Source organism: Eublepharis macularius, chromosome 1 (genome assembly GCF_028583425.1).
Source record: "Eublepharis macularius isolate TG4126 chromosome 1, MPM_Emac_v1.0, whole genome shotgun sequence".
NCBI lineage: Eukaryota > Metazoa > Chordata > Lepidosauria > Squamata > Eublepharidae > Eublepharis > Eublepharis macularius.
The window spans coordinates 173,531,940-173,557,468 of NC_072790.1; the positions used below are offsets into that span (position 1 = coordinate 173,531,940).

At 45.2% G+C, this 25,529-nt stretch overlaps 1 protein-coding gene across 2 annotated transcripts in view; it reads left to right on the forward strand.

Moving 5' to 3' along the window:
- The window catches only part of DAAM2 (dishevelled associated activator of morphogenesis 2), a 388,390-nt gene that overhangs the window by 349,305 nt on the left and 13,556 nt on the right, over positions 1-25,529 (forward strand). For both annotated transcript variants that reach the window (XM_054978243.1, XM_054978250.1), the window contains one exon: positions 7,257-7,388. In XM_054978243.1, the coding sequence (XP_054834218.1) occupies positions 7,257-7,388 (132 nt within the window). The remainder of the gene's footprint in view (positions 1-7,256; positions 7,389-25,529) is intronic.

Here is a 25,529-nt window from a genome sequence, read left to right on the forward strand (position 1 = left end):
CACTTTGTACATTTAAGCTTAATAATCAGAGGAGGATAGAGGTGGGGATTGGGAGAAGAGGGGCAAGAGTAACAAGTCAATGTTAACAATATTAAAAAACAAACATCTGATTGTTTCTAAGTGTATTTATTGATGCTCAGCACTAGAATTGCAAGATACAAAAGAGTTCACAATTCAGTCTACACTAGCAGATTTGTTAGATCCACTTCCCTGTACATGTTGTATTGTTTCAGAAAAAATTAGGTACATTAGGTAAACAACCTGTACTACTAGGAAGAATCAGTGCACACCAGCAAGTATTGAAGACAGTATATTTGAAAGCAGATTGCAAATTGTTACTTAGAAACATAGAAATGTAGAGCTGGAAGGGTCATCTAGTCCAGTCCTCTGAACAATGCAGAATATTCAAAGTCCCCCCCCCCTCCTTCAGTGACCCCTGCTCTATGCCCAGAGGAAGGCAAAAAACCTCCAGGATCCCTGGCCAATGTGGCCTGGAGGAATATTTCTTCCTGACATCAAAGTGGTGATTAGCATTATCCTGGGCATATAAAAAAGGACCACAAGAGCCAAGCACTGGCTCATCCCTTCATGCACTCCATTCTCTTGATCTGAGTACATTCATAATTAAGTTAGAGAATCATCATAGCTGTCAGATGACCTCTAGTCTCTTCTTAAATACCTCCAAGGGAAGGAGAGCCCACCACCTCCTGAGGAAGCCTGATCCACTGAGGAACTGCTCTGTCAGGAAGTCCTTCCTAATGTTTAGCCGAAAACTCTTTTGCTTTAATTTTAACCTGTTGTTTCTGGTCCAAATTGCTGGGGCAACAGAAAACAGCTCTGCTCTATCCTCTATGTGACAGCCCTTCAAATACTTGAAGAAGGCTAGTATATCACCTCTCAGTTGCCTTCTCCATAGGCTAAACATATCCACCTTCTTCAAACTTTCCTTATAGGACTTGGTCTCCAGACCCCTCACCATCTTTGAGGGAAGCTACACAAGACACTGTGTCAGGTCCTGCAAGGTTCTGTGTGTAGTGTAGTGTTATAAAGAACAGCTGCTCAATGTGATTCTCCACTGGGAATCTCTTCTTTCCAAAAGCCTTGGCTCAGGTTTTCCACTGGGAGATCAGGGGCGGGGGGTAATGGGACGTAACAGGAGGCTGGAAATCCAGGGCAGCTTTTTGCGAGAGAGAGAGAGAGAGAGAGAGAGAGAGTCCACAATGCAATTCTTCACTGGGGAGAAGAGCTGTGGGGGGAATCTCTCTCTCTTGCAAAAAGCCACCCTGGATTTCCTGTCTCCTGTTACATTCCCCGCCCCCCGCCCCCGCCCCGCCCAAGCTCCTGGAGGAAAACCGGAGCAGAGGCTTTTTGAAAGAGAGGGAGAGAGAATCCCTTCCATTCTTCTTCTACTGGCAGAGGATCACATCAAGTGATGGTTCTTTGCAAGACCACACTACCCAGGGAACCTTGTGAGACTCGACACATGAAGAACTCATCTGGCATCTCGTGCAGTTTGCTTCTTTTGTTGCCCTCCTTTGGACACGTTCCAGCTTGTCAACATCCTTCTTAAACAGCGGTGCTCCAAACTGAACACAGTATTCCAAGTGAGGTCTAACCAGAGCAGAGTAAAGCGATCCCATCGCCTCACATGATCTGGACACTATATGTCTGTTGATACAGCTTAAAATCAAGTTTGCCTTTTTAGCTACAGTATCACATCGCTAACTCATGTTCAATGTATAATCTACTAAGACCCCCTGGATGCTTTTTACATGTACTACTGCCAAGACAAGTTTCCTCCCTGCTATAAGTGTGCCTTTGATTTTTCCTGCCTAAATGCAGAATTTTACATTTATCTCTGTTGAAATTAATTTTGTTAGTTTTAGCACAGTTTTCCAGCCTGTCAAGATCACATTGATTCTTGTTTCTGTCTTCTATTGTGTTTGCTACCCCTCTCAATTTAGTATCACCTGCAAATTTAATGAGCATCCCTTCTGTTCCTTCATCCAAGTCATTTATAATGATGATGAACTACACAGGGCCAAGGGCCCTGAGGTACTCCACAGGCCACTCCTCTCCAGGAAGATGAGAAACCATTTACAAGCACTCTTTGGATATGATCTGTCAACCAGTTAACAAATCTATCTGATAGTAGTATGATCTAAACTACATGTTACCAACTTGTCAACCAGAGTATCATGTGGAACTTTATCAAAAGTCTTACTGAAATCAATATAAACTATGTCCGCAGCATTTCCAGGATCCATCAAACTAGTAACTCTCTCACAAAAGGAGATAAGGTTAGTCTGACATGACTTGTTTTTGTGGAACCCGTGATGGCTGTTAGTAATCACAGCTATCTATTCAAAATGTTCGAGGACTGACTGATGATTTGTTTCAAGTCCTTTCTAGGTATGGACTGTTGGAAAGCGAGTTCAGAGCTGTGGCTGAGCTAAGAATGAGGCTCCCACACCAGATAGCACTTAGGTGCAATTATTGTTTATTTACAGTGACTATTTACAGAGTCTTGTTCCCAACTTCAAAGTGCTTCGCCTAGCACCTGATGGAACAAAGCCCACCCCAGCATAAGACACTGCTGATATATATGCCCCAACAGCACCTCCCAGTGTCCAATCTCAGCATAGCTTCTTTGTCAGGTGATGTTCTTGCATCATCCAGGACCTGTTCTTGCATCATCCAGGACCTGTCAAATAGATCTTTTACATCTCTAGTAACATGACATGACAGATGCAAACAGCAAGACACAAACATGCTTCTTGACTCACTATTTCAACATGGACATCAAGCTGATAAGTCGATAATTACCTGGCTCCTCCTTTTCCCCCTTCTTGAAGATGTGGACAATATTTGCCTGCCACCAGTCTTCTGGCACCTCCAAGAATTCTCAAAGATGATAGACAGAAGCTCCGCAATTACATCAGCAAGTTCTTTTAGTACCCTAGGGTGCAATTCATCTGATCCTGGGGACTTGATTTCATTTAAAGAACCTAGGTGTTTACATACCACTCCAATATCTATCTTAGGCTGCAATTCCATTTCTTCCTCCTGTGTTCCCTTTTTGCCAGGGTGAGCACAGTTTCCCTTGCAAGTGAAGACTATTGCAAAGTAGGAGCTGAGCAGTTCTGCCCTCTCTTTATCATTTGTTATAATTTCACTTTTTCTCCCCTCAGTGGGCCTAACACTTCCTTATTCTTTTTCCTGCTCTGAACATAATCAAAGAACCGTTTTTTTGTTGTGCTTAGCATCTCTTGCTAACCTAAGCTCATATTGAGCTTTAGCCTTTCTAACATTCTCACTACAAACACTGGCAAGTTGTTTATATTCATCCTTGGTTATATAGCCCTCCTTCCATTTCCTAAATGAAAATTTAAAAAAATTCTTTTTTAAATTTTCAGATTTTTAGAAAGCTGTTTATGGAGCCACTATGGCTTCTTTAGGTCCTTCTCATTTTTCTTTCTCACTAGAATAATTTGCAATTGTGCTTCAATATCTTCCTTTTAAGAAATTACTACCCATCATGGCCTCCTTTCTCCCTGAGTTTTTCTATGAGATTCTCCCCAGCATGACTTTGAGCTTGTTAAAATTACCTTTTCTAAAATCCAAACTATACGTCTGACTGTTTATCTTTTCCCTTACCTAAAATCTTAAACTCCAAACTTACATGGTCACTATTACCCAGGGTGCCCACTACTTTAACCTCATCAACTAGTTCCTCCCTGTTGGTGAGAATCAAGTCCAAGATAGCAGACCCCCTTGTTTCCGTCTCTACTTTCTGGAAGATGAAGTTGTCAGCAAGACAAGTCAGGAATTTATTAGATCTTATGCTTTTAGCAGAGATTGACTTCCAGTAGCTATCAGGGAATCTGAAATCTCCCATGATGACTATGTTACAACTCTTTGAAAATTTTGTAATCTGTTCTAGGAGTATATCATCCAAGTCCTCTGCCTGGCCTCTATCAGACCCCCCACCATAATATCACTATTATTTCTTTCTCCTTTTATTTACCTGGAGGCTCTCAACTGAGCTTCCATACTCAGATTCAGGTATTTCCTCAGAAGTATATACAACCTTGACATACAGTGTTACTCCTTCACCCTTCCTTATTGTTCTGTTCCTTTTAAACAAGTTGTATCCCTCAATCCTAATATTCCAATGGTGAGTCTCATCCCACCAGGTTTCAGTAATGCCTTGTTAGATCATAGTTTCCTTCCTGTATTAAGAATTCAAGTTCCTCTTGTTTGTTTCCCATACTTTGCATATTAGTGTAGAGACATCAGAATCCGTGGTTTATGTGCTTGGAGTGCTTCATATTTGCCCTTGATTGCTGATCATTAGTGCTCTTATCACCAGAAATCATTATCATACTAGTTTTTGGTTTCTTTCTCCCTCTCCCACTTTACTTTTACTTTAAAGCCGTCCTTATCAGATTTACCAGGCTCCTACCAAACATATTTTTTCCATCCTTGGTGAGGTGCAAACCATCTCCTGATAGAAGTGCCTCATCCTGAAAGCATAGTCCATGGTCCAGGAAACCAAACCTTTCCTAGTGACACCATCTATGTAGCCAGTTATTTATTTCCACTATTCTGCTCTCTCTTCCTAAACCACAGTCTTCAAGAGGAAGAAGTGACAAAATCATAACCTGTAACCTATGTAGCTCCCAGGTCCTTCAGCTTTCTACCCAGAACCTTGTAGTCTCTTTTAATACATTCTGAACTGTGCCAGGTAGTATCATTTGTTGCCATGTGGATGAACAAAAAAGGATAATAAGCTATGGGTTTGAGGAGCCTTTCCAGCCTTTCTGTCACATCTTGGATGCATGTACCTGGTAAACAACATACCTCTTGAAATGGAAGGTCTAGTCAACACACTTTAGCCCCTACCCCTCTGAGTAAGGAATCCCCAATCACCACCACACATCTCCTAATTTGGGGGCCAGAAACACAAGCCCTCTCGTCTACAGGGGCCTGAGAAACCTCCTTCTTACACTCTAGAGCCTTGGATAGCAATTCTTGTTCCAGTAGGCTAGAACCATGGGGAACATCTGGAACCGATTGCTCAGTAATAAAGGATCAGAATGTCTCCTGGTTTTCCTGCACCAGTGGGTCACATTGTTCCACTTGCCTTCTTCCTGTATTTGGTGTTCTTCCTTTTCCTGTGATACCTTCTTTTCCTCCTTCTGTTGTCTTAGCAAGAGTGCTTCTTACGTTTTTTCAAGAACTCTTCACCCTCCTTGATAACCTGGAGTGTGGATAAGCATGCCTCAAGCCCTTGTATCATCTCCTCCAGTAGAGCTACCAGCTTACACTTGCTACAAGTATAATAACATTACCTCTTGATAAGAAGACAAACATGGCTCGGACTTTGCAGGTCACTACTTCATCTCCTTCACCAGCCATCTTGCTTGAATCCATATAAGAAGTGGACCAGACGTTCCTGCACTTCCCTCAAACTTACCTGCCAATTCCCAAACAAAACTCCTTGTTTGCCCACTCCAAATCACTTGCTCCTATGCGGGTGAGGCAATTTCTACAGCTGTGCAAATTAATGCACTATACAAATGAAGGGAGTATGTATTCTGGGAGTTAAAGTAAATACTAAGTTTATTCAATCCTTGTTATTAAACTTTGCTATAGAAGCAAGAGTTTGAATGCTCAAACAGAATGGAGGTAAGGAACACTTGATAGCTGTGTTTGACTGACCTCCTGAGGTCATTTAAAGCACTGACAAGCTCTTAAGGAAGAAACAGAAGTTCTGCACATCACATTTGAGTAGGGCCTTTCAGAAGGAAAGCTGTTAAGTCTGAAATAAAATGTGTAGAAGGGCCAGGGAGACAAAAATTGTTCTTCCTTAATAAAAGAAAATTCTGCCACCTCATATATTCTCATGGTAGGGCTAGCTGTCTCAGTTTAATGTGAGAATCTTCGACTGTCTATAAGAATCCATATTTTCTCAAGATACAGAAACAGAATCATCGGGTATGCATTGCCCTTATAGGATGATGCACAAATATGAACATACACATTACACCAGGTCACTCTATAGGTCATCATGCACAATATTGTTTATGTTGGCCAGGTCTTTACTAGCCCACTACCACTGAGCTACAGCCCCTACTAGGTGGAGGGCAGAATGATTGCTGGTCCTAGCAATTACTGCGCTGCAGTTCTTTCCATGACATTTTGATTTCCAAGAAAATACTGAAGAAGATGAACCCAGAGGGAGCATGATATGTCACTAGTCAAGATAATTTTATTTCCTGATAGAAAAGGCATAAAGTGTTCTAGAAGCAGAAGATACACGTGACTGAAATCAGCTGCACATCTATTATATTTTAATATTAATACCATCATTAGCAGGATACTTTCAGTGACTAAGCCATTTAAAAAGTTAATAGCATTAAAATAAGTCCTTAAGTACTTGTCTCACTGCATAGCCTTACTGGCTAGAAAAGTAAAAACTTTGGATGGACCTACTTCTTTTCACTGTAAGTAAAAGGGCTAGAAACTTAATTTTTTAAAAGAAACAATTCAAACTTAAATGTTTATGATCATTCCTGAAACAGTTGGCCCCTACAGACTCTCCCATTGCTACAGTCCTTGGTACATTGGGAATTTATATTTTTTAACTGATTGTGCACTTGATTTCCATTGCCATATATAATTTTATGTTCCAGCGCTAGAAACATTTAAGAAGTGCTTTTTCATATGTTTCAGTGGTTACTCATCCAAAATGCATTCCATCAGGAAAATAGTTGCTCCCCAAAAATAAATATTCCCTAGATCTTGGACTGTTTTATAACTAAACATGTAGGTTCTTAGTATCTTTGTGATGACAGGTTTTTATTAAGCATTAGAGGAAAAACTGCTTGATTAAGCAATGCAACTGCATCATCCTTTCCTGATATAGCTCTTTTGGCCACAGCCTTCAGCCTACTCCCACATTTAAAAAAAAAATGGGAGGGGGAAATCTCACTCCAATCACAATTTTTTTTAAAAAAATGTTTAAGCTGGATTGCTAAAAGGTAGGATGCCAGTGACCTGGCAATGTATGGGTCCTCCTGTAAAAGAAAAGGCTCTGATTAATATTTGTGAGCTCTTCCTTCTCAAGTATCGAGGTGATTGATCTCTGTCTCTCCTCACTGAAATAGCTCAACTGCATCATCTATAATAATTTCACCAGATACTTTATTGTTAGCTGTCAATCAACTGTTCTGATCTTTCTCTTTCTTCAGGAGCTTGATTACCAGAAGAGACGTATTCGGGAAGCGAGTGATAGGTTTGTTCCTGTCATGAGTGACTTCATCACTGTAGCCAGTTTTAGCTTTTCTGAGCTAGAAGACCTTTTGAATGATGCAAGGGATAAGGTAGGAAAACACTTCTAAATGTCTGTTATCTCATAGAATACCTCATGTTCCTGAAACCTATTCTGGCAAGTTGCTGTCTCTTTTTAATGGTCATGTAGCAAGTGTATCTGTTCTTTTCATCATTCGGAAAGAAATTTAATGAACAAAAATTAATTGTACTCTTTATTTCTGAGAATGGAAACCTATCTATCCTCTGAGTACGTTTTAGAATGATATTTTGTAGTCCTCTTATCTGAGTAGAAAACTCTTGATCTTCAACATGGCTGTACATTTTGGAGTAACAAGTCCATGTCCAACAGTGAGAAAAGCTTGCAGTATTTAGAATCTCACAGAGAACCAGAATGTTCCAGTTTGTAATTGGCTACTCTAGTTGGATACAGATCAGATACAGATAAGGAAGGCACTCATTTTGCTGGAAATAAGGTACAAGTATATACTAAACCATTGGAACAAATATGATAATGCCTAGAAAAAATGATAGCGATACATAATAAAAATGTATAGAATTATGAAAGATGCGGAGAAAGCAGACAGAATTTTTTCCTTTATCCTATAATAATGAGATTTAGAATCCCATAATAAAATTGATGGGTTGTAGATTCGGGACAGACAAAGGAAAGTACTATTTCTCACAGTGTGTAATTTTTTTAAAAAAATTATTTATTTACCAAATTTGTACCCTGCCTTTCTGTCGTCATCAAGGATGCCAAGGCAGCTAACAGGTTAAAAACATACATAATAAAAAAGACATTAAAACCAAATAAAAACACAGCATTTAAAACAATTAAAACTAAGCTAAAATACATATACAAAAATATTTTACAAATTAACCATTAACTGTCTGCCGCTGCAATGGTGTTGACCGTTAGCTTTAGATGGCTTTAAAGGAGATTGACATATTCATGGAGGACACTTCCACCAATGGTTGTTAGCTACAATAGCTAAATTCAACCTACTTGTTCAGAGGCTGGAGAATAACAGCTGGTGGAGGCTTTGGGCTCTGTGTCCTAGCTTGTGGTTTTTCTGGGGCATCTGTTTAGTTACAGTAGGAAACAGGATTCTGGACTAGATGGACCCTTGGTCTGATTCAGCAAGACTTCTATTGATAATAACTCTTGGTGTTTGTGGAACATAGAAATGAAAACAGTGATTCCATCAAATACTGCCCAATGCCTTTTTAGCATAATCATTCTGGTCTATAGTAGCAGAAGGTAGAATGGCAGGGATGCTTGCCAGCCCAGTCCTAGAAAATGTTATAATTTTAAACAAGCCAAATGGTATCTCTCACAGTACTGCTCCCTTTGAAATCCATGCAGGATTATTTTAGGAAGCTCTGAGTTATTAGGAGCTCTTTCACATGAATGACATACTTGAAAAGGAATAATGGAGTCTGCTGGTAGTTAACGAATGTATGGTCCATTTTGCCTAGACTAGGATTGTTAGAGAGGCCTGCTATGCTAGCCAAACATAGCTGCAACCTGCCAAGTTAAATGCTTCCTCCAGTAACAAGGTCTCCATTTCCTGTTCCAACCTCTACTTCACTCCCTAAAATAGCAGATTTCTTACAATAGCCAAGATGGGTTCAGTTGCCCAAGTGTACAATTTGTAAGATACTTTAAGTGAAGAAAGCATCAAAAACAGACTCCTAATTGCTAGTGTGTAGAGCAAGGTCTGGTTTTTTCCAGGGTACATAGGTTTGGATGGTGCTGTAGTTGTCAGCTTCCCAGAACACTACCTGGAGCAGAATGCCCCCCTTTTCTCAGTCTAGGATGGAGAAGGAACCTATCAGAAATTATAATAAAGGCAAATTGAAAGTTTCAAAGGGCAAAGGGGAAATGTTATAAAAATGAGATGTACGTAATATTTTATCTGGTTTTACTCAGAATTTATGTCTTTTATCTTGAAATAACAAACCTGTTTTTTCAAGTGTCCGATGTCTGTCATGGATACTGGGCTACTATCATGTAGGCTTGGATACTGGTGGTGGTGCTTAATGATTTGCTTCCCAGATCTTTCAGTTTTTGTTTAGTTTTTCTTCATTAACAGGACTTTTCTCTTGGGGTTGTTTTCTTGCTTCTGTTTCTCTCTGTGACCAATGGCCTGAGGGAATAAATTATATCCAAGAAGAAAAAGGAAGTAACAAATAAAGTTAGCCAAAATTTACAGAAAGGCTTGGTTTTACCTGTTGTCAGCATTTGGAAGACTGCAAAAAATACCACCACTCGCAATACAGAGATTTTTGTAGCAAATTGAAGGGTCTTAGTTCAGACAGGACCTGAGGCCCTGCATGTGTCTCTTTTAGCATAACATGCATGGAAATGGTAACTCCTTTGTAGCCCTCACATCTAAAGGACAACATACATATTCAGCTTACTAAGTTTCCTTGGCTCCTAATGTCTTATGCTTTTTCGTACCTTAAAGCATGACCTCAGCTCTTTTGTTATGTGCCACAAGTTATGAGGAAGTTTAACATGATACAGGGCAGAGGTGCAAATGAGTTCCCTTCACACATTAGAGGTTTTTTAGATTATGTCCTGACTGGAAACAATGCCCGTTGTGTGAAAAAATACAACAGGCTCTAGAAAACTGATTCAGTGGGCCCCCTCCCAGCAGCAAGTGAGCACTTGCAGCGGCCTCAAGGCCAGAGTTGGTGATGTACCTGCACAAGGATAAAAAGTGAGTCATCACCAATACAGCTTGCATTTTATATAGTAGGATAGCAAAGACTATGGTGACTGAGATCTTAAGCTCCAGCCATAATTAATCTAGCCAAATAATTGGTTCCCGCCCTGCCCCCTACTTTTTATCTATTTGGAAATTGTATATGCTGCTTCTCCAGACACCTGTTCAAAGAAGTTCAAAGTAAAAATGATTCAATAAAACCATTAATGCTAGTGTAACATGGGGGGATCTCTTCCTTGGCATAGTCTTTCTATTATATAATTTCTTATTTTAAATAAAATAAAAAATATTTGTCTTAAATACAGAAATTAATGTTTGTCCAGTGGTATAAGGATACAGGCCATTTCCACACACATTGAATAATGCACTTTCAATACACTTTAGTTATCCTTTAGAAGTGGATTTTGTTTTTCACACACGAAAACCCCGTTCCAAATGATCACTAAAGAGCATTGAAAATGCATTATAAACCAGTAAATGGACCCAATTTTCCCACTAAGCCTAAGTTGTTATTCAGATATTATTTATTAACAGGGCTCATTTTGAGGGGGAACGAGCAGGAACACAGTTCCGGCAGTTCTCCAAAGAGGTCACATGTCAGGTGGCCCTGCCTGCCTCTCAGCCATTTTGGGGCCTGTTTTGGCCTGGATTGGGGCCAAAACGGCCCAGATTGGGCCTCTGACAGGTGGTGGATCACTCTCCCGCTCAGCAGTGGCCCGATCCTAACCATTTTGGGCCCATGTTCAGCCATTTTCAGCCCCTTTTTGCCATTTTGGGCCCAATTTCGGCCCTGAATGGTCAGGATTGGGTCCAAAACAGCCAAGATAGGTGATGTCAGGGGGTGTGGCATATGCAAATCAGTTATGCTAATGACACTTCTGGTTATGTCAAGGGGCGTGGCATATGTTAATGAGTTGTGCTAATAAGTTATGCTAATGAGTTCCTCCAGCTCTTCTTCTACGAAATGACCACTGTTTATGAATATACCCATTTCTGCTTGATCCGTAAGAACACAAGAAAGAGCCCTGCTGGATCAACCCAGTGGTCTGTTTAGTTCAGCATCCTGTTTCACACCAGTTCTCTTGGAGGCCAACAAATGGCACAGAAGCCAAGGGCGTCCCTTGATGTTGCCTCCTAGCACAGGTATTCAGAGATCTGATGCCTCTGTATAAGAAGGATCCCTTTATTCACTATGGCTACTGGCCATTAACGGACCCGTCCATCTGCTTAACCCCCTTTTAAAGCCATCTGTGCTCACAGTCTACTGACAGTAAATTCTACAGTTTAATTATTTGTTGAGTCAAGAAGTAATTCTTTTTGTCTATTTTGAACCTGTTGCCCATCAGCTTCATTGGGTGAACCTAATGAGAGATGGAGAAAAAGTTCTTCCTATCTGCATTCTCTTCCTCATAAACCTTGTCATGTCCTTCCTTACTTGCCTTTCTTTTAAACTGAAAAACCCCAGACTCTTCAGCCTTTCATCATAAAAAGGTGCTCCAACTTCTTAATCATCTTGGTTCCCCCATTCTGCAATTTTTCCAGCTGTACAGTATCTTTTTGAGATCTAAAACTTTGATTAACCAGTCTATTAGGAGCAGGAGTGATGCCTTTTAAAATATCATGCCAGTATAAGTGTTACAACAGCCAACAGATTCTGCACTAGAAATCTAGTTATTGTTTGAGCATCAAAAAATTATTTAAAATGAAAATTTAAATATCAATTAAATCCCTTTTATTGGGTACGTGCAAGTCAAGTTTACCAGATTTTAAGTATGTTTATTTATTTTAAAACATGTAAGCCACCTTTCTGCCCAAATAGTTCCCCCTATTAAAAGATTAAAACATTTAAAATAACATTTTTAGAAGTATAAAAACAGTTCAATAAACACAGACACACAAACACAACACAAAGAACAGGGAGGAGTGCCAGCAACAGTTATTGGGGGTATGCCAAATAAAGCAAAAAGGTCTTCACTCACTGGTGAAAAACAGCAATACAGGGGGATAGATGAATCTCTCTTGGGGGGAGTTCCAAAGTTTTGGTGCCATGACTGAGAAGGCCCTTCCTCAGGTTGCCATCCATCTAGCCTCAGATGGTGGGGGTGTAGGCTTTGGTATATCTTATGGATATCTGTACAAAAGACATGGTATTTCAAACAGAGGGCACCCAAAGCAGGGCTTCTGAAGATGACCAGAGTGAACAGGTAGGTTCATATGGGAGAAGGTGGTCCTTAAGTTATGCTGGACCCAAGCCATGTAGGTCTTTAAAGGCCAGTAGCTTGAATTGGGCCTGAAAGCATATTGGGAGCCAGTGTAGATGGAACAAAACTGGAGTGATAGAGTCTCTATGACCCTTCAGTCAGCATTCTTTTGACAGCATTCTGTACCAACTGTAGCTTCTGGTCAGTCTTCAAGGGCAGCCCTATGTACAGTGTATTGCAGTAATCTAATCTAGTTGTTACCAAGGCATGTACTACAGTCATCAGATCATTTCTGCTCAGGAAGGGCCACAACTGGCTCAGTAGCCAAAGATGGTAAAAGGCACCCCTGGCCACCACTGCCACCTGTTTATCCTGCAAGTGGTCTGGATCCAGGAGCCAAGCTACATATTTGCTCTTTTAGGAGGAGTGTAACTCCATCTAGAACAGGAGATAACCCAGTTCCTGAATCAGGCCTTTTCTCCTCCAGTAGCAAGTCCGTCTTGTCAGGATTAATTTAGGTCTCCCACTCTTTGATAATGGCACTAGAAGCTGTGTTTTGAACTAATTGAAGATTTCAAACTGTCTTCAAGAGCATCCTCACATAGAGCATGTTACATTTATAAAGTCTTTGTGTTACGAAGGTGTGTATGACTCCATTTTCTCTTTATTTTATGTTTTTTAAAAAATTTAAACAGTTTATATGCCATCTCTCCAGAGACCTTATCACTTGGGTCCAGAGGTAGAACTTATACCTGTATAAAATTGATGGATCATCTTTTTAAAGACATTTTAAGGTTGACTAAAGGCAGCATAATTTCAGCAGTATCATGCAATTTATTTTCTGATTAGAAATTGAGTGGTGCATGTGTGCGTTTTCTTCCAAAGCAGGATTTAATTGTACTGTTAAAGGAAAATAAACTCAGCTAATTGAAGATCCTTCCCTCAGAAAAGCAAATTGTGTCTGGAAGTGGCTGCACGCATTTTTATGCATTTGACAACAGCATGCTCTCTACTAGAGATATTTAATTCTAATTACTATAGCATGCCCTTTCTTTTTTATATTGTACTATCTTTTTCTAACATGCTCATACCTACTATTCTTGTACAAGTTCCTTTTTGGCTTCTGCTGGAGGAGCTCACAGCTTTCACTCTTCTTCAAGTCCTGGGCTCCTGCCTTTGGAGCCAGGAATAGGAATTCTCTGTTCAAAACTGAACTGAAACAGTTTCTGTTTCTCATGCTTACTTTGTTTTTCCTCTCTTCTCCCTCCGCCACCTCCTTCCCTTTTTCTCTCAAAACTTGAACTTTTCAGCAAACCAGATGTGCTTCTCAGGGCCTGAAACTGCTCCATTCCTCAATGGGCTCTCTGTGTTTGTTGAATCACAAGTGCTATTCCTGCCATGGAAACTTGTTAGAACAGAGCCAGTAAGGGAGGAGTTCAGAATACATACGAATTCCATGGTCCTGGTTCTTTTAAGGTTTTAGCAACAAAATACACACAAATATGCTCCATCATAGTTCAAATAGGCCCAGTTGTAAGAAGCTGACAATCAATGACAGCTGTTGGGATTACACATCTTTCTAAATACAGCCCTAGCTAATTGAGTGTCAAGGCATAATGAGAAGTGGCCTTTTTAATAGTTTGGTTTAAAACAGGGAGTGGGGAGATAATTTAGCAGATAATTTCCTGTTTATTTGGGACAAATCCCCTGTCATCAACAGGAAGCTAATGCACTTGACCAAGGTACTCTTGAGAAACTGACTATGCCTAGTCTGTTTCTTGCTCTATTCACACTTTGGTTTGGGCTTTTAGAAGCTAATTAGAAACTAAAGGAAGCTTTCTCTGGGAAAGTGCAGTCAGGATGACACTGCAAGTTCCTAGCTAGATACAAGATCAGAGCTAGATACAAGATACAAGATCAGAGAAGCTTCAAGCCCAGGACACGGAAGGGAGTTTTCACAGCTGCATTCCATCTAATTAACACATGACATTCTGGGAGTTGGAGCATTTTTTCCCCACCTGTGCTAGCTGCAGAAGTGTGTGGTCACAAGCTAAGCCCTTTATTGATTGGTTGAGCTGAGCAGGGGCCACACTGTGGTCAAGTAGCCTTAAAGCTTGAACCCTTGTAATGATTTTAAGAAAATGTGTGTGTATCTTTAAATGCTTGGTGTGGTATAGATGAAGAGTGGGGTTGAAAGAGAGGCATGAGTGAGTGATATGATTGGTTGATGACTGAGAGTGTGGGTGGATTGAACGCAGTTTTAGACTGAGAGTTGAGAAAAAAGATTCAGTCAGGGCAAGGGAGGCAAGCTGTGTGCAGCCTTAGCATGTTTAAACATTTCTGAGAGAAATATTTAGTCAGGGAAAAGCAGGCAAACTGTGTGTGTGCCTGAGAAAAGGCCTTACTTGTAATTGAGAGAAATTAATATCAAAAGCAGGCAAACTGTGTATGAAGCCTGAGAGAAGATCTATGTGACTGGGTTTAAGTAAAGTAACTTTAAGAATTGAGAAGTACTCTTTTGATCCATCAAGTTTTAGAAATAATATGAAACCGATAAACTTCTTATAAAAATAAAACTTTACTTTGTTGTTTTTTAATCCCAGAGTTATTCCTGTATCCCATTCCTTTCCTCAGGGCCACATAGTACCACATAGTACCATAGTACCACCTTGGGCACATTACTAAAAGGAGAAATTTAAATTATTCTGGAATTTAATTCCTGGTGGCAGCAATCTACCAAGAGGGGCAAGAATAAGAAGCTTAAAGACCAAATCTACCCAAGAGAAAAAGGGTCGTAACAACCCTCATTCTAGTTTTGTCCTTCTTGGGGAAGTATCATCTCTAAAGATCCAAATCCTGACTAGAGGTCAGACTTCTCCTGAATGGTATGGCTGTAGGTGGAAGCCTGTAACATGCTTTGTTTCCTGGACTTGAGACTCTGGACTTTTGAGACCCAATTGAACGGTTTAGAACTGAAAGCCTTTCTGAGTTTGCTAGCTTAGCTATTTAACTTGTTATTATTTTCTTCTCCTGCACACTTTTTTGCATACTTCTATAATTTGTATTTACTTGTGTTTTTCAAAATAAACTTTATTAATTATATCTTTGTGGAGTTACTTGGGTTTGTAATGCTCCAGTCTGAATCCAGCACCTTGGCCAATTTGCCATAGCTACCCAAGTAATTGTTTTCTGGGATTCAGTCTGCAAAGTGTACTACCTTGCAGGGCTGACTTCTATTTTGCTTAAACCCTGTAGGACTTGGGATTTGCCTCTTGGTCTCAAGTTGAGGGTTAGTTAAAGAGGCTGGTGGTGGCATCGCTACTCTGGAAAGTGAGGACTCACTTCCCAGTTTTTGAGTATGCTCCTGACTTCTAAACAAAAAGCAATCCTGTGGAACAGGAGGGTTTTTCTACAGGTACCTGTGAGGAAAGATTGGCATACCAAGAAGCAATTGTATGATTACTTGCCATATACCCTGTTCAACCTGTATTTAACATTCAGCTCTTCAATCCACCCTTGCCTTTGCAGTGATAGTTGTGCATTGACCTGAACCTCAAGTTGGCATGTGCAGAAGCAAGCAAATAACTTCCAGCACATTCTGCACTTTTTTATAGATCTGGCCAATTCACAACAATCAACATGCAGTTACTGCCCTTTCTCTTGGGCCCAGCAAACAGATAGGCCAAGGATGCTGAACTGTTGTGTGTGACACTTGGAAGGCAGGTGGTGAATCCAGGAAATATACTAGCCATTAAACTATGCTAGCCGTTAAACTGAGACATTGAAACATCTGCAATGTTTAATAAAGAATAAATTCCTCTAACAGGAGCACATGAACAAGGAAGGTGTGGTTGACTGAGGTATAGGTATATCAAAACAAACTCTGTGCAGTGAATATTGGGGGGGGGGGGATACTTCTTACATTTTTGATCTCATTTTTTGAACCTTAAATGTAGATCCAGTAAATTGTTTATGAGGCAGGCTGCTCAGATTCATTTATTTAGATATTTATATCTTGCTTTTCTTCCCAGTGGGAACCCAAAGCAACTTGTAATATTTTTAAAACATTTATTCCTCACCACCTGGCCACTGACGGCCAAACAGGTGTGTTGGCCATTTAATTTGCTGGGAAAGTTATTGGTGGGCTGCTGCCCAGGAGGGCTACTGGCAGTGGCACGCAAACAAAACTGGTTTGCTGAACCCAGGAGTGCTGTGGAGAAGAGAAATATTCTCCATGGCAACTGACCATCGTTTCTTCCCAACCTGGTGATTTGAAATAGAACCCAGGAGTACTGGCAGCACCACAGGTCCCATTCAGACCCAGCCAGCAAAGGCAACGACAGATGTAGATTCACTTGTCTCCTTTTTCTGCACCTCCTCCAGTTGTTTCTGTGAGGCTGGTAGGGGTGAAGACAGCTATCAGCTTGCTTGAGTCACCCCAGCTTGGACCCAAACACTGGTGGCTTAGAAGGAGGCTGCAGGCAAGTCTTCATTGCTGCTCCCTGGCTTGGCTTGCTCTTGGGCCAGTTTAACATCCCACTCTGCCTCTGAGGCTAAAAATAATTCATGTCTCCATGACATCAGCCACACTTCTTACTCATGGGAGCCATCTTCCATGAGTTCTTCCTCTGCTCATGTGACTTACCACATGGTTGCTGATTTGGACTTCTGGGTCACCAAACTGGATTTTAAGTTGCAGTTCTTTCAGCTGTGTTTGAATGCAGAGGAATGTTCATTTTTCTTAGACAAGAGGCTGTGCATCATTCTTCTCTTTCCATGCCAAGTAACAGTGCAGCCTTGTGGGGTTCTTTCCATCATTGCTCTTTTCCTTCCAGTCAGATCCCCCCTGCCCTTTCTGGCTATCTCTAAGGAGACTCTGCAACCACTTAATTCATTGGCAGGAGTAGTGGGGATCATGTGCTGCTCTTCCACTTTCCATCTCCTTATTGAAACAACTTTATAAAATAAACAACTGTCTAAACTATTTGCTTTGGCTGAAGCGGAAATTCAGTGGAAAGTCTGGCAGTGGGAGGGATGCTGGCTCTGAACTACAGACCTGTTATATCATGAGATGGAGGAGTGATAACTTGAGGAAATTAATTTACTTTAACAAAAATACATTTACTTCTCTTGTGTTACAAAGTAGAACAGCATGAAGCCTGTGTTACCTTTTGTTGTGCTTTTAGTCATGGGCAATAAGTTTGGACATGGTGTCAAAAGAATTGGTCTCTCACTGGGAGAGTTGAGAGTTTGAGTGGATGCAGGAGTGAAGGAATCAGCAAGACAGAGACAATCAAAACGGTGTATTCATCAAGTCTTCTGAGTCAATGTAGTACAGTGGTAAGGGAGATGGTCACCAGCCCCTGGATTGCTAGTACTAACCTGTCAGTTCTAACATTATACAGTTCTAACATTATGTAATCATTGTTACATAATGTATGTATTTACAGTTTATAAGGGTACACCTTTCTATACCAGTCTTAACTATGAGATCTTCCTCCCAAAACTTATACCATGCCCAAGACAAGATCCAAACTAGTAAAGATTCTCATTGATATGATACTATGTACATGGAGCAATCATCTATTCAACAAGCTATCCATCCAAAATCATTGCTGAATATAGGACAGTCACAGGCCAAGGAAACAATGCTTATGTGTTGTTGGTGGTGGTTCTGTAAAATATTGGTGTGAATAATCCATCAATGGCAACTAGATATGATGGATGAGTGATGTTTGGAGCAGTATGTATCTGAATGCCATTTTTGTGGGCAGCAGCAGGGTGAGGTTATAGCCTCTGTATACCTGATTTGGACTTTTTGGTGCATCTGGTCAGTCATTGTTGGAAACATTGTTCTGATCCACTGGGGTTCTTAACATCCTCTACAAAAAAAGGGAATTCCTAACCAAGAACTATCCTACATTTCCTAAGTCACCCTGGACACAGCAGTCCATTTGCAGCCTAGTGCTGATGGCGCGGAGGACGGCAGGCGCAGGCAACAGACAGAGACCACACACGTGACTGGCTGAAAAATAGGCCACAACTTTATTGAAAACAGCAGGTAAGGAGCGAAGGCAGTCATATGGATCGGATTCCCAAGCATCGTCTGGCCCGCCTGCCAGCCGATGAACCCTCCCCCCTCAGATCCCAGCTAAGGGGGGGGGGAACCAAGGAGTGGCATTAAGGGGGGGGACCACTCGAGCAAGGCATCAACTCGGGCCAGCCAGCATGCCGGCCACCGCGCCTGCTCCGCCTCCCCACCCCCGTGGCAGCAAACCGAGTGCCCGGTGAGTCGGGCGCTCATGCTTGCAGCCTAGTGCTGATGGCATGGAGGACGGCAGGCGCAGGCGACAGAGACCACACACGTGACTCGGTGAAAAATAGGCCACAACTTTATTGAAAACAGCAGGTAAGGAGCGAAGGCAGTCATATGGATCGGATTCCCAAGCATCGTCTGGCCCGCCTGCCAGCCGATGAACCCTCCCCCCTCAGATCCCAGCTAAAGGGGGGGGAACCAAGGAGTGGCATTAAGGGGGGGGACCACTCGAGCAAGGCATCAACTCGGGCCAGCCAGCATGCCGGCCGCCGCGCCTGCTCCGCCTCCCCACCCCCGTGGCAGCAAACTGAGTGCCCGGTGAGTCGGGCGCTCATGCTTGCAGCCTAGTGCTGATGGCGTGGAGGACGGCAGGCGCAGGCGACAGAGACCACACACGTGACTCGGTGAAAAATAGGCCACAACTTTATTGAAAACAGGTAAGGAGCGAAGGCAGTCATATGGATCGAATCCCCAAGCATCGGCTGGCCCGCTTGCCAGCTGATGAACCCTCCCCCCTCAGATCCCAGCTGAGGGGGGGAACCAAGGAGTGGCATTAAGGGGGGGAGATCATCTGGGTGTACACTCCCGCCAAAGCTCCTACCGCCGCAATCACTTGAGCAAGCCATCCCTAAGGTCCTGCAGCCAAATGTCCTGACCCAAGCTGGTCAGATGAACCCCGTCCGGGCGAAACAGTGCCTCCATGCAAAACGAGATGTCAGGGTGCAAGATGAGCAGGCCGCCAGCCGCTGAGATGTATTGTCCCATGGCGCGGGCCACCCTTTGCCGGATTCCGTCCCCTTTTTCAGGGTGGCACGCGAAACGCCAGCAGCGCCTCTGAAGCAAGTCTGACCACAGGAAAAAAGTCCGTGGGAACAAACCGCGTAGATAGTCCAAGTCACTGCACATCGCTCGCTTAAGGTCCGGACCTTCCCGTCTGCCCAGGTCATTCTCTCCCAGTTGAACAATCAACACGTCGGGCGGCCCTTCCCGGCGGGCCTGGTGAGCCAAGGTGGAAACCAGAGCCTCCCAAAGCATGCCCCGGGTGCCAATCCAGCGGATCTCGATGTGATCGTCCAGCCCGAGGTGTCTTCCCCATCCTGAGGATGCTGCATACTTCCCAGCCCAATGCACGATACTGTGGCCGCAAATCCATACTATCTTCCATTGACCTGAAAAACGTGGAGGCACAAACAAACTCAGTAAGCGAGCACCCGGGTGGGGAGAATGTAAGAGAGAAAGGCCCTGGACCACCACTGGCCGAGGTGTTGGATGATGGAGGAAGGAAGCCCAAGATCCGCTGCCACAGTGGCAGCGCCAATGCGGAAAGAATGGGAGGCAAAGTCCATGGGCGGGAAACCAGATGCATGTAGGCAAGCCCGCAGAAGGGCCATGAACTGGTAACGTGTGAACGGGGACCCATTCTTGTGCACCAAAAAGGGGCTGGGGAGGCGAGGCTGGACTGCCAAGAAGGCCCGGACGGCCATGACTGGGCAGATAGCTCGCTCGTGTGCGGACCGCAGGAGGACAGTGACCCCCCGGCCCCGCTGATCCGTTTTGGAATGGCGTATTGAAATGGTGACCTTGCGTCTGGAGAGAACAACATCCCCCGCTGCCAGGGCTCTGCCCACGAGATCCCAGCGGGACCCCGCCACCAGTTCGCTGACCCTGAAGGCCCTGAAAAAAGCCAGCGCGAAGGCCGCGCGGACAAGCTGCTCCTCATAGGAGGACCAGCAGATGCTGGGGACCACCCGCAGCATAGCCCACTGGATGGGCAAGGTGATAGGCCTGCGCTGGTCAGGGGCCCGCGGGAAGTCCCTACCCCACCCTTCTATGGCTCTGTGAGCCTTGAAACAGTCACAAGTGTCTGGGAACCCCCCTGCTTTGCTGAAAAAAGAAATGGCAGATAGGGCTCTCCGCATAGTTCCAGAAGCAAAGCTGGATCCTCGCAAATGGGCCAGGTATTGCAGCACCATGGTGTTCGACGCTGGCCACGGGTCCTGTCCTTCCCTCGCTGTGAAAGTGAGGAATTGCGCAACCGCCTTGGAGTAAGCTCGTAAGGTAGACAGGGCCATGGAGCTGAGGATCCTTTGTATCACGGCATCTCGCCAATCAGCCACAGGTCCGAGGGGAATGGGTCAGGTGTGCGGCAGGCCTCAGGGGCCAATGTGAAGAACCTCTCCATCTGGAAGCGAGACAGTGTGTCTGCCATGCCGTTATCCAAACCTGCTATGTGCCGGGCTGAAAAGGAGCCGCATGACCCGCTCAGAGCGAGAGGACTGTTTGTTAATAACCCGCACTGAAGCCAGGTTATCGCCCCAGAAAAGAACCCGCTTGTCCCTGAACTGCTCCCACCAGATTGTGACGGCTACCAAAATGGGGAAAAGTTCCAAGATGGTGAGGTCCCTGAGAATCCCGGAGCTGGCCCAAGAGGAGGGCCATCGCTGAGCACGCCACCTCCCATTGAAATAAACCCCAAACCCCAGGCTGCCAGCGGCATCTGACTGGACTTGCAGGTCAGAGCCCGGGGAGAGGGATCCCTGCCACAGAGACACCCCGTTGTATTTGGATAGGAATTCCAGCCAAACCCTGGGGTCTTCCTTAATCCCTTTTGATAGACATATGTGATGGTGTGGTGCCAAGGCCCCCTTACAAGCTCTAGAGAGGTGGGCACAGAAGGCGCGGCCCGGGGAAACAACTCTGCAAGCAAAATTAAGGTGCCCGATGATGGATTGTAGGTCCCTCAATGTGCATTTTTTTCGTGTGAGCGTGGCCAAAATGATATCCCGCAACCGATTCAATTTGTCCCGGGGGAGGCGGGAGAGACCGGCCTCTGAATCAAGCTCGATCTCCAGGTAAGTTAGGTGGGAGGCGGGACCTTCCATCTTTTCCCGTGCAAGCGGGAACCCCAACTCATCAGCCAGATCCTGGAATATCTTCAGCCGGATGGCACAAGTGAGACCACCAGGGGGCGCCATGATCAAGAAATCATCTAAGTAATGAGTAATGTGGGGGGAACCCATGCGGTCCTTGGCGGCCCACTCAATGAAGATACTAAATGCCTCAAATGCCGCACAGGCCCCGGAGCACCCCATGGGCATAACCCTATCCATATACCATAGCTCCCTGAACCTGAAGCCCAAAAGGCAAAAGTCCCGCGGGTGAACCGGAAGAAGCTTAAAGGTGGACTCCACATCACATTTGGCCATGAGAGGCCCTTGCCCGCAGGATCGAACCAGACGGACCACCTGGTCAAAGGAGTACTTCACGGAGCAAAGCTCCTGGGGGATGCAGTCATTAACTAAGGAACTCCTCGGGTAGGATAGATGGTGAATATGTACTCTCCCGGGGCCTTCTTGGGGAACCACCCCCAGTGGGGAAACCCTGAGGTTCGGTAATGGGGGAGAAGAGAAGGGGCCAGTGACCTGGCCGGCCGCCACCTCCTTGGCAATTTTGGCTGCGGCAACACCCTGGCGGACTTGAGGTTGCCTGAGGTGGTGGCCACGCGGGGACCCGTGAACGGAATCCGGAAACCTGCCAAGAAGCCTTCCAGCAAAAAGGCGGCCGCTATTCTGTTAGGGTATTGTGCCAGGAGGGGGAAGAGGGCCTGTAAATGAACAGATGTGTGAGCCAAGCCCAACTCTGTGCAGCCTGGGCTATTTGCTGCCGTTGGCTGGCTGGTGGGCAGCGGTGGAGCTGGGTCCTCCATCCTTATGAGCACCGCTGTAGGTGCCCCCGAAAGGGGGCAGTGGGCAGGGACCCACGGGGGCATGACAGGCAGGAATGCGGGGCTCCACAAGACTCGCGGTTGTGCTCGTAGCGGCACTTTGGCCGCTGGCACCTACCCTGATTGAATTCCCAGCACAGGCCGCAGGGCTTGTTCTGGTGGCCAAACCAGCAGGCCCCTCGTGATGCGTCACCCCTCGCCCTCATCTGTGGGCCCACCAGCCAGAGCCAGAGTTTCTGGCTGATGAGGTCCCATCTATCCTTGGGATTGTGTGAGAGCCTCTTACGGAAAGCCTCATCATAGTCCATTGCTGCAGTATCCCCGGCCAGGGCCCAGGCCCGCAGGACGTTGCCCAGATGGTTGGAAAGGTGCCACCCTTATTCTGGATAAGCAATTTGTATGACTCCCATATAGACAGTGAACCCCTCCATCCAATTGTTGAAGGTGCGTTCGGCCGTCTCCCTCTTAGGCCCTTTTTTGTCTCGCTTCGAAGACGGGGCGCTTCTCCCATCCTTGGCCTCCGGCCTGAGGAGGGAGAAGATGTCCACGTAATACCCGTTGAGAATACGCTCTCAGGCCTTGTGGGACAGGTGAATCCCTGGGGGGTCCTCGTCCATGAAGGATCTCGAGAGGGGGGGACCCTTATCTCGGTCCACACCCCAAACCTCCCGGGAGTCCCCCTTGCCTAGCCCCCCTCCCCTGCGGCGCAAGGCCCATGCCGGGAGCCCAGGGACAGCGGCGGCTGCCTCCCAGTAGTCGACCCCATGCGTCTCTTCGTTAGAAGAGGACTCACCTGTGGATCCCTCGCTGTCTGATTCCTCCTGCCTCCTGTGGCTTCAGCCTTTCCTCCTGGTGCTCTTCTTCCTCTTGGCAGCCCACCGCCAGTTGTGGATGGAGCTCCTGGAACTGGAGCTTGAGGACCTCTCTGCTCGGTGTCCGCCGGCTGGGCCGCCCCTTCTCTTCAGGCCACGTCTCTTCCCAGGAACCTCAACAGGCTCTGGGTGAGGCGAAGCCCCCCCAGGCCCGGAGTTCCCCAAGCTCTCCACCTGGGCTGTGCGGAGTTCCAGTGCCCGGCAGATGCTGTGGAGGGAGCTCGTTGATTTGCTGCTACCTGAGGCCCCCACCTGCTTTCTGGCTTTTTCCCTGGGGGGAGGCCGAGGATGAGCCTTCCCTGCTTCCCCCTTTCTCCGTGAAGCTGCAGCAGCCTGGGGTTGGCCGGGAGGAGGAGGGGAGCCACTCGAGACCACCTGCCGGCGGACCCCCCCCCCAGCCTGCTTCCTTCTTCCCTTGCCCGTGGTGTTGGCGTTGGACCCGCTCGGCTGAGAGCCCCTCCTGCCCCCCCGGGGGCTGGCCCAGCCCTGCTGCCGGCCCTGAGGGGGGCAGCTGCCTTCCTGCTTCCTCTGATCCAGCCTCCCCGGCCCTCTTTGCAGGAGCCATGGCCGGAATTGCGCTACAAGGTGTGAGGCTGCTGGTTCGCAATCTCACTCCTCGGCCCTGTGCTGGAGCTTCCTCACGTCGCCGCTTCTCTTCACTGTGCCGAGGCCCGAGGCTCAGCTCAACCTCGGAGCCAACGGTCACGGCACTCCCGCCTGCCTCTGAGCAGAGCCAAGGGCAGGGAGCCGACTGGCAGTGGAGCCAGGTGACAACGGGAGAGGCTCAGCTAAACCTCTCCGACCTCAGCCTCCTTCCTGCCGTTCGCGTTGTCCTCGTTCGTCCTCTTCCTGCTCGTCGTTCCTTCCTCCTCCGCAGCCCAAAGCCAAGTGAAGGGAGGTCGGGCGGGCGCCTGCTTAAATACCCAGCCAGCGGACCAGAGGGAAGACTGCATTCCTGAGGTCTGGCAGCCGGCTCCGGCCCGCCTCCCGGCCACCGCGGATTGGCTGGCCGGGATTCAAATCTGATTGGCTGCTGGCTGCCCGAAGGAACTCGGGCCAGCCAGCATGCCGGCAACTGCGCCTGCTCCGCCTCCCCACCCCCGCGGCAGCAAACCGAGCGCCCGGTGAGTCGGGCGCTCGCCCAACTTGCAAATGTTCAAGCACCAAAATAATTTATTAATGTGTATAGGAAAGGGAGGAAATGAGCTTCCTATTCCAGGAGCGCTCAGTCAGTAGCCAAAGCCATCATTTTATAATTAAGTTGTGTTCTGGAAGTTTCTGTATTTATACACTCTCTGCAGTGGACAGAACAAAATCTTGCCCTAGATAAAGAGAACTTGGATACTTCCAGCTGTTTATCACTCAAAACAACTTAATTGGACAGCAGTTCGTAGATTATATAGGAATACAGAAAAATCCTTCAGTCTATTAAAGATATCTGTACTACAGTTAATCAGTTTCAATAAAACTGGAATACCATCTCACTTTTCCTAGTCTCCCTTCTCCCTTCATTTCTTTTCCTAGTCTCCTGTGGATTAGTAGGATCTGTGCTGCAGCTGCCACCTCCAGATAGCTGAGTGACTAGTCTTCTAGAAGAGGTACAAGGTAAAAAGGATAATATGGGAGGGACCAGGAAATGAATCCATGCCCTTCATTATTAGAAATCACTGTCTTACAAAACCACTTAATAGACTTCACAAGGACACTGCCTATGTACTGTGCTGTCCAATTTTTAATCTTACCATAACTTTTTTAAAAATAAAAGCCTTTCTATATAAAACAAAATATAATGTCAAATCTCACATTAAATGTCAGAGTCCACTCATGTAGCAGATTTGCAGAAGTGTGCATACCACACACACAACCCAGAGTATATCCAGCAGACTGTTCAGGAACCTAACTAACTTAGGTTAGTTAGAATGTTAGTTAGAATGTATTTGTGTTTTGATCTGGGTATGGTAAGAGTGCCTTTGAGTGAAAAGATTTGCATCCTAGTCTGAGCCACACAAGTGGGTGCATGTGAATGGCATAGATATATATTTATTGGCAAGAATGTGCATTTCGGAGAACTGGTTGGGGGGGGGGGGAGGGAAATCCAGTAACTGCTTCTGTGATTTCACAATATCCAAATCATGGCTGCCCTCTGAGTGATGTCTTGCCAGTTGGCAGCTACCAAAGGCTTCTCACAGCTCTTACATTTTCCTTGTAAAATAAAGACCACTTGCGATGCTTTCACACTTTTGTAAAAAAAGCATGGGAGTATTGCCCTCTCTTCTCCACCCATTATCTACATGGCCTGCTCATTGTGTCCTCTCTCTTAGGCAGTAACATTTTATATTGACTATG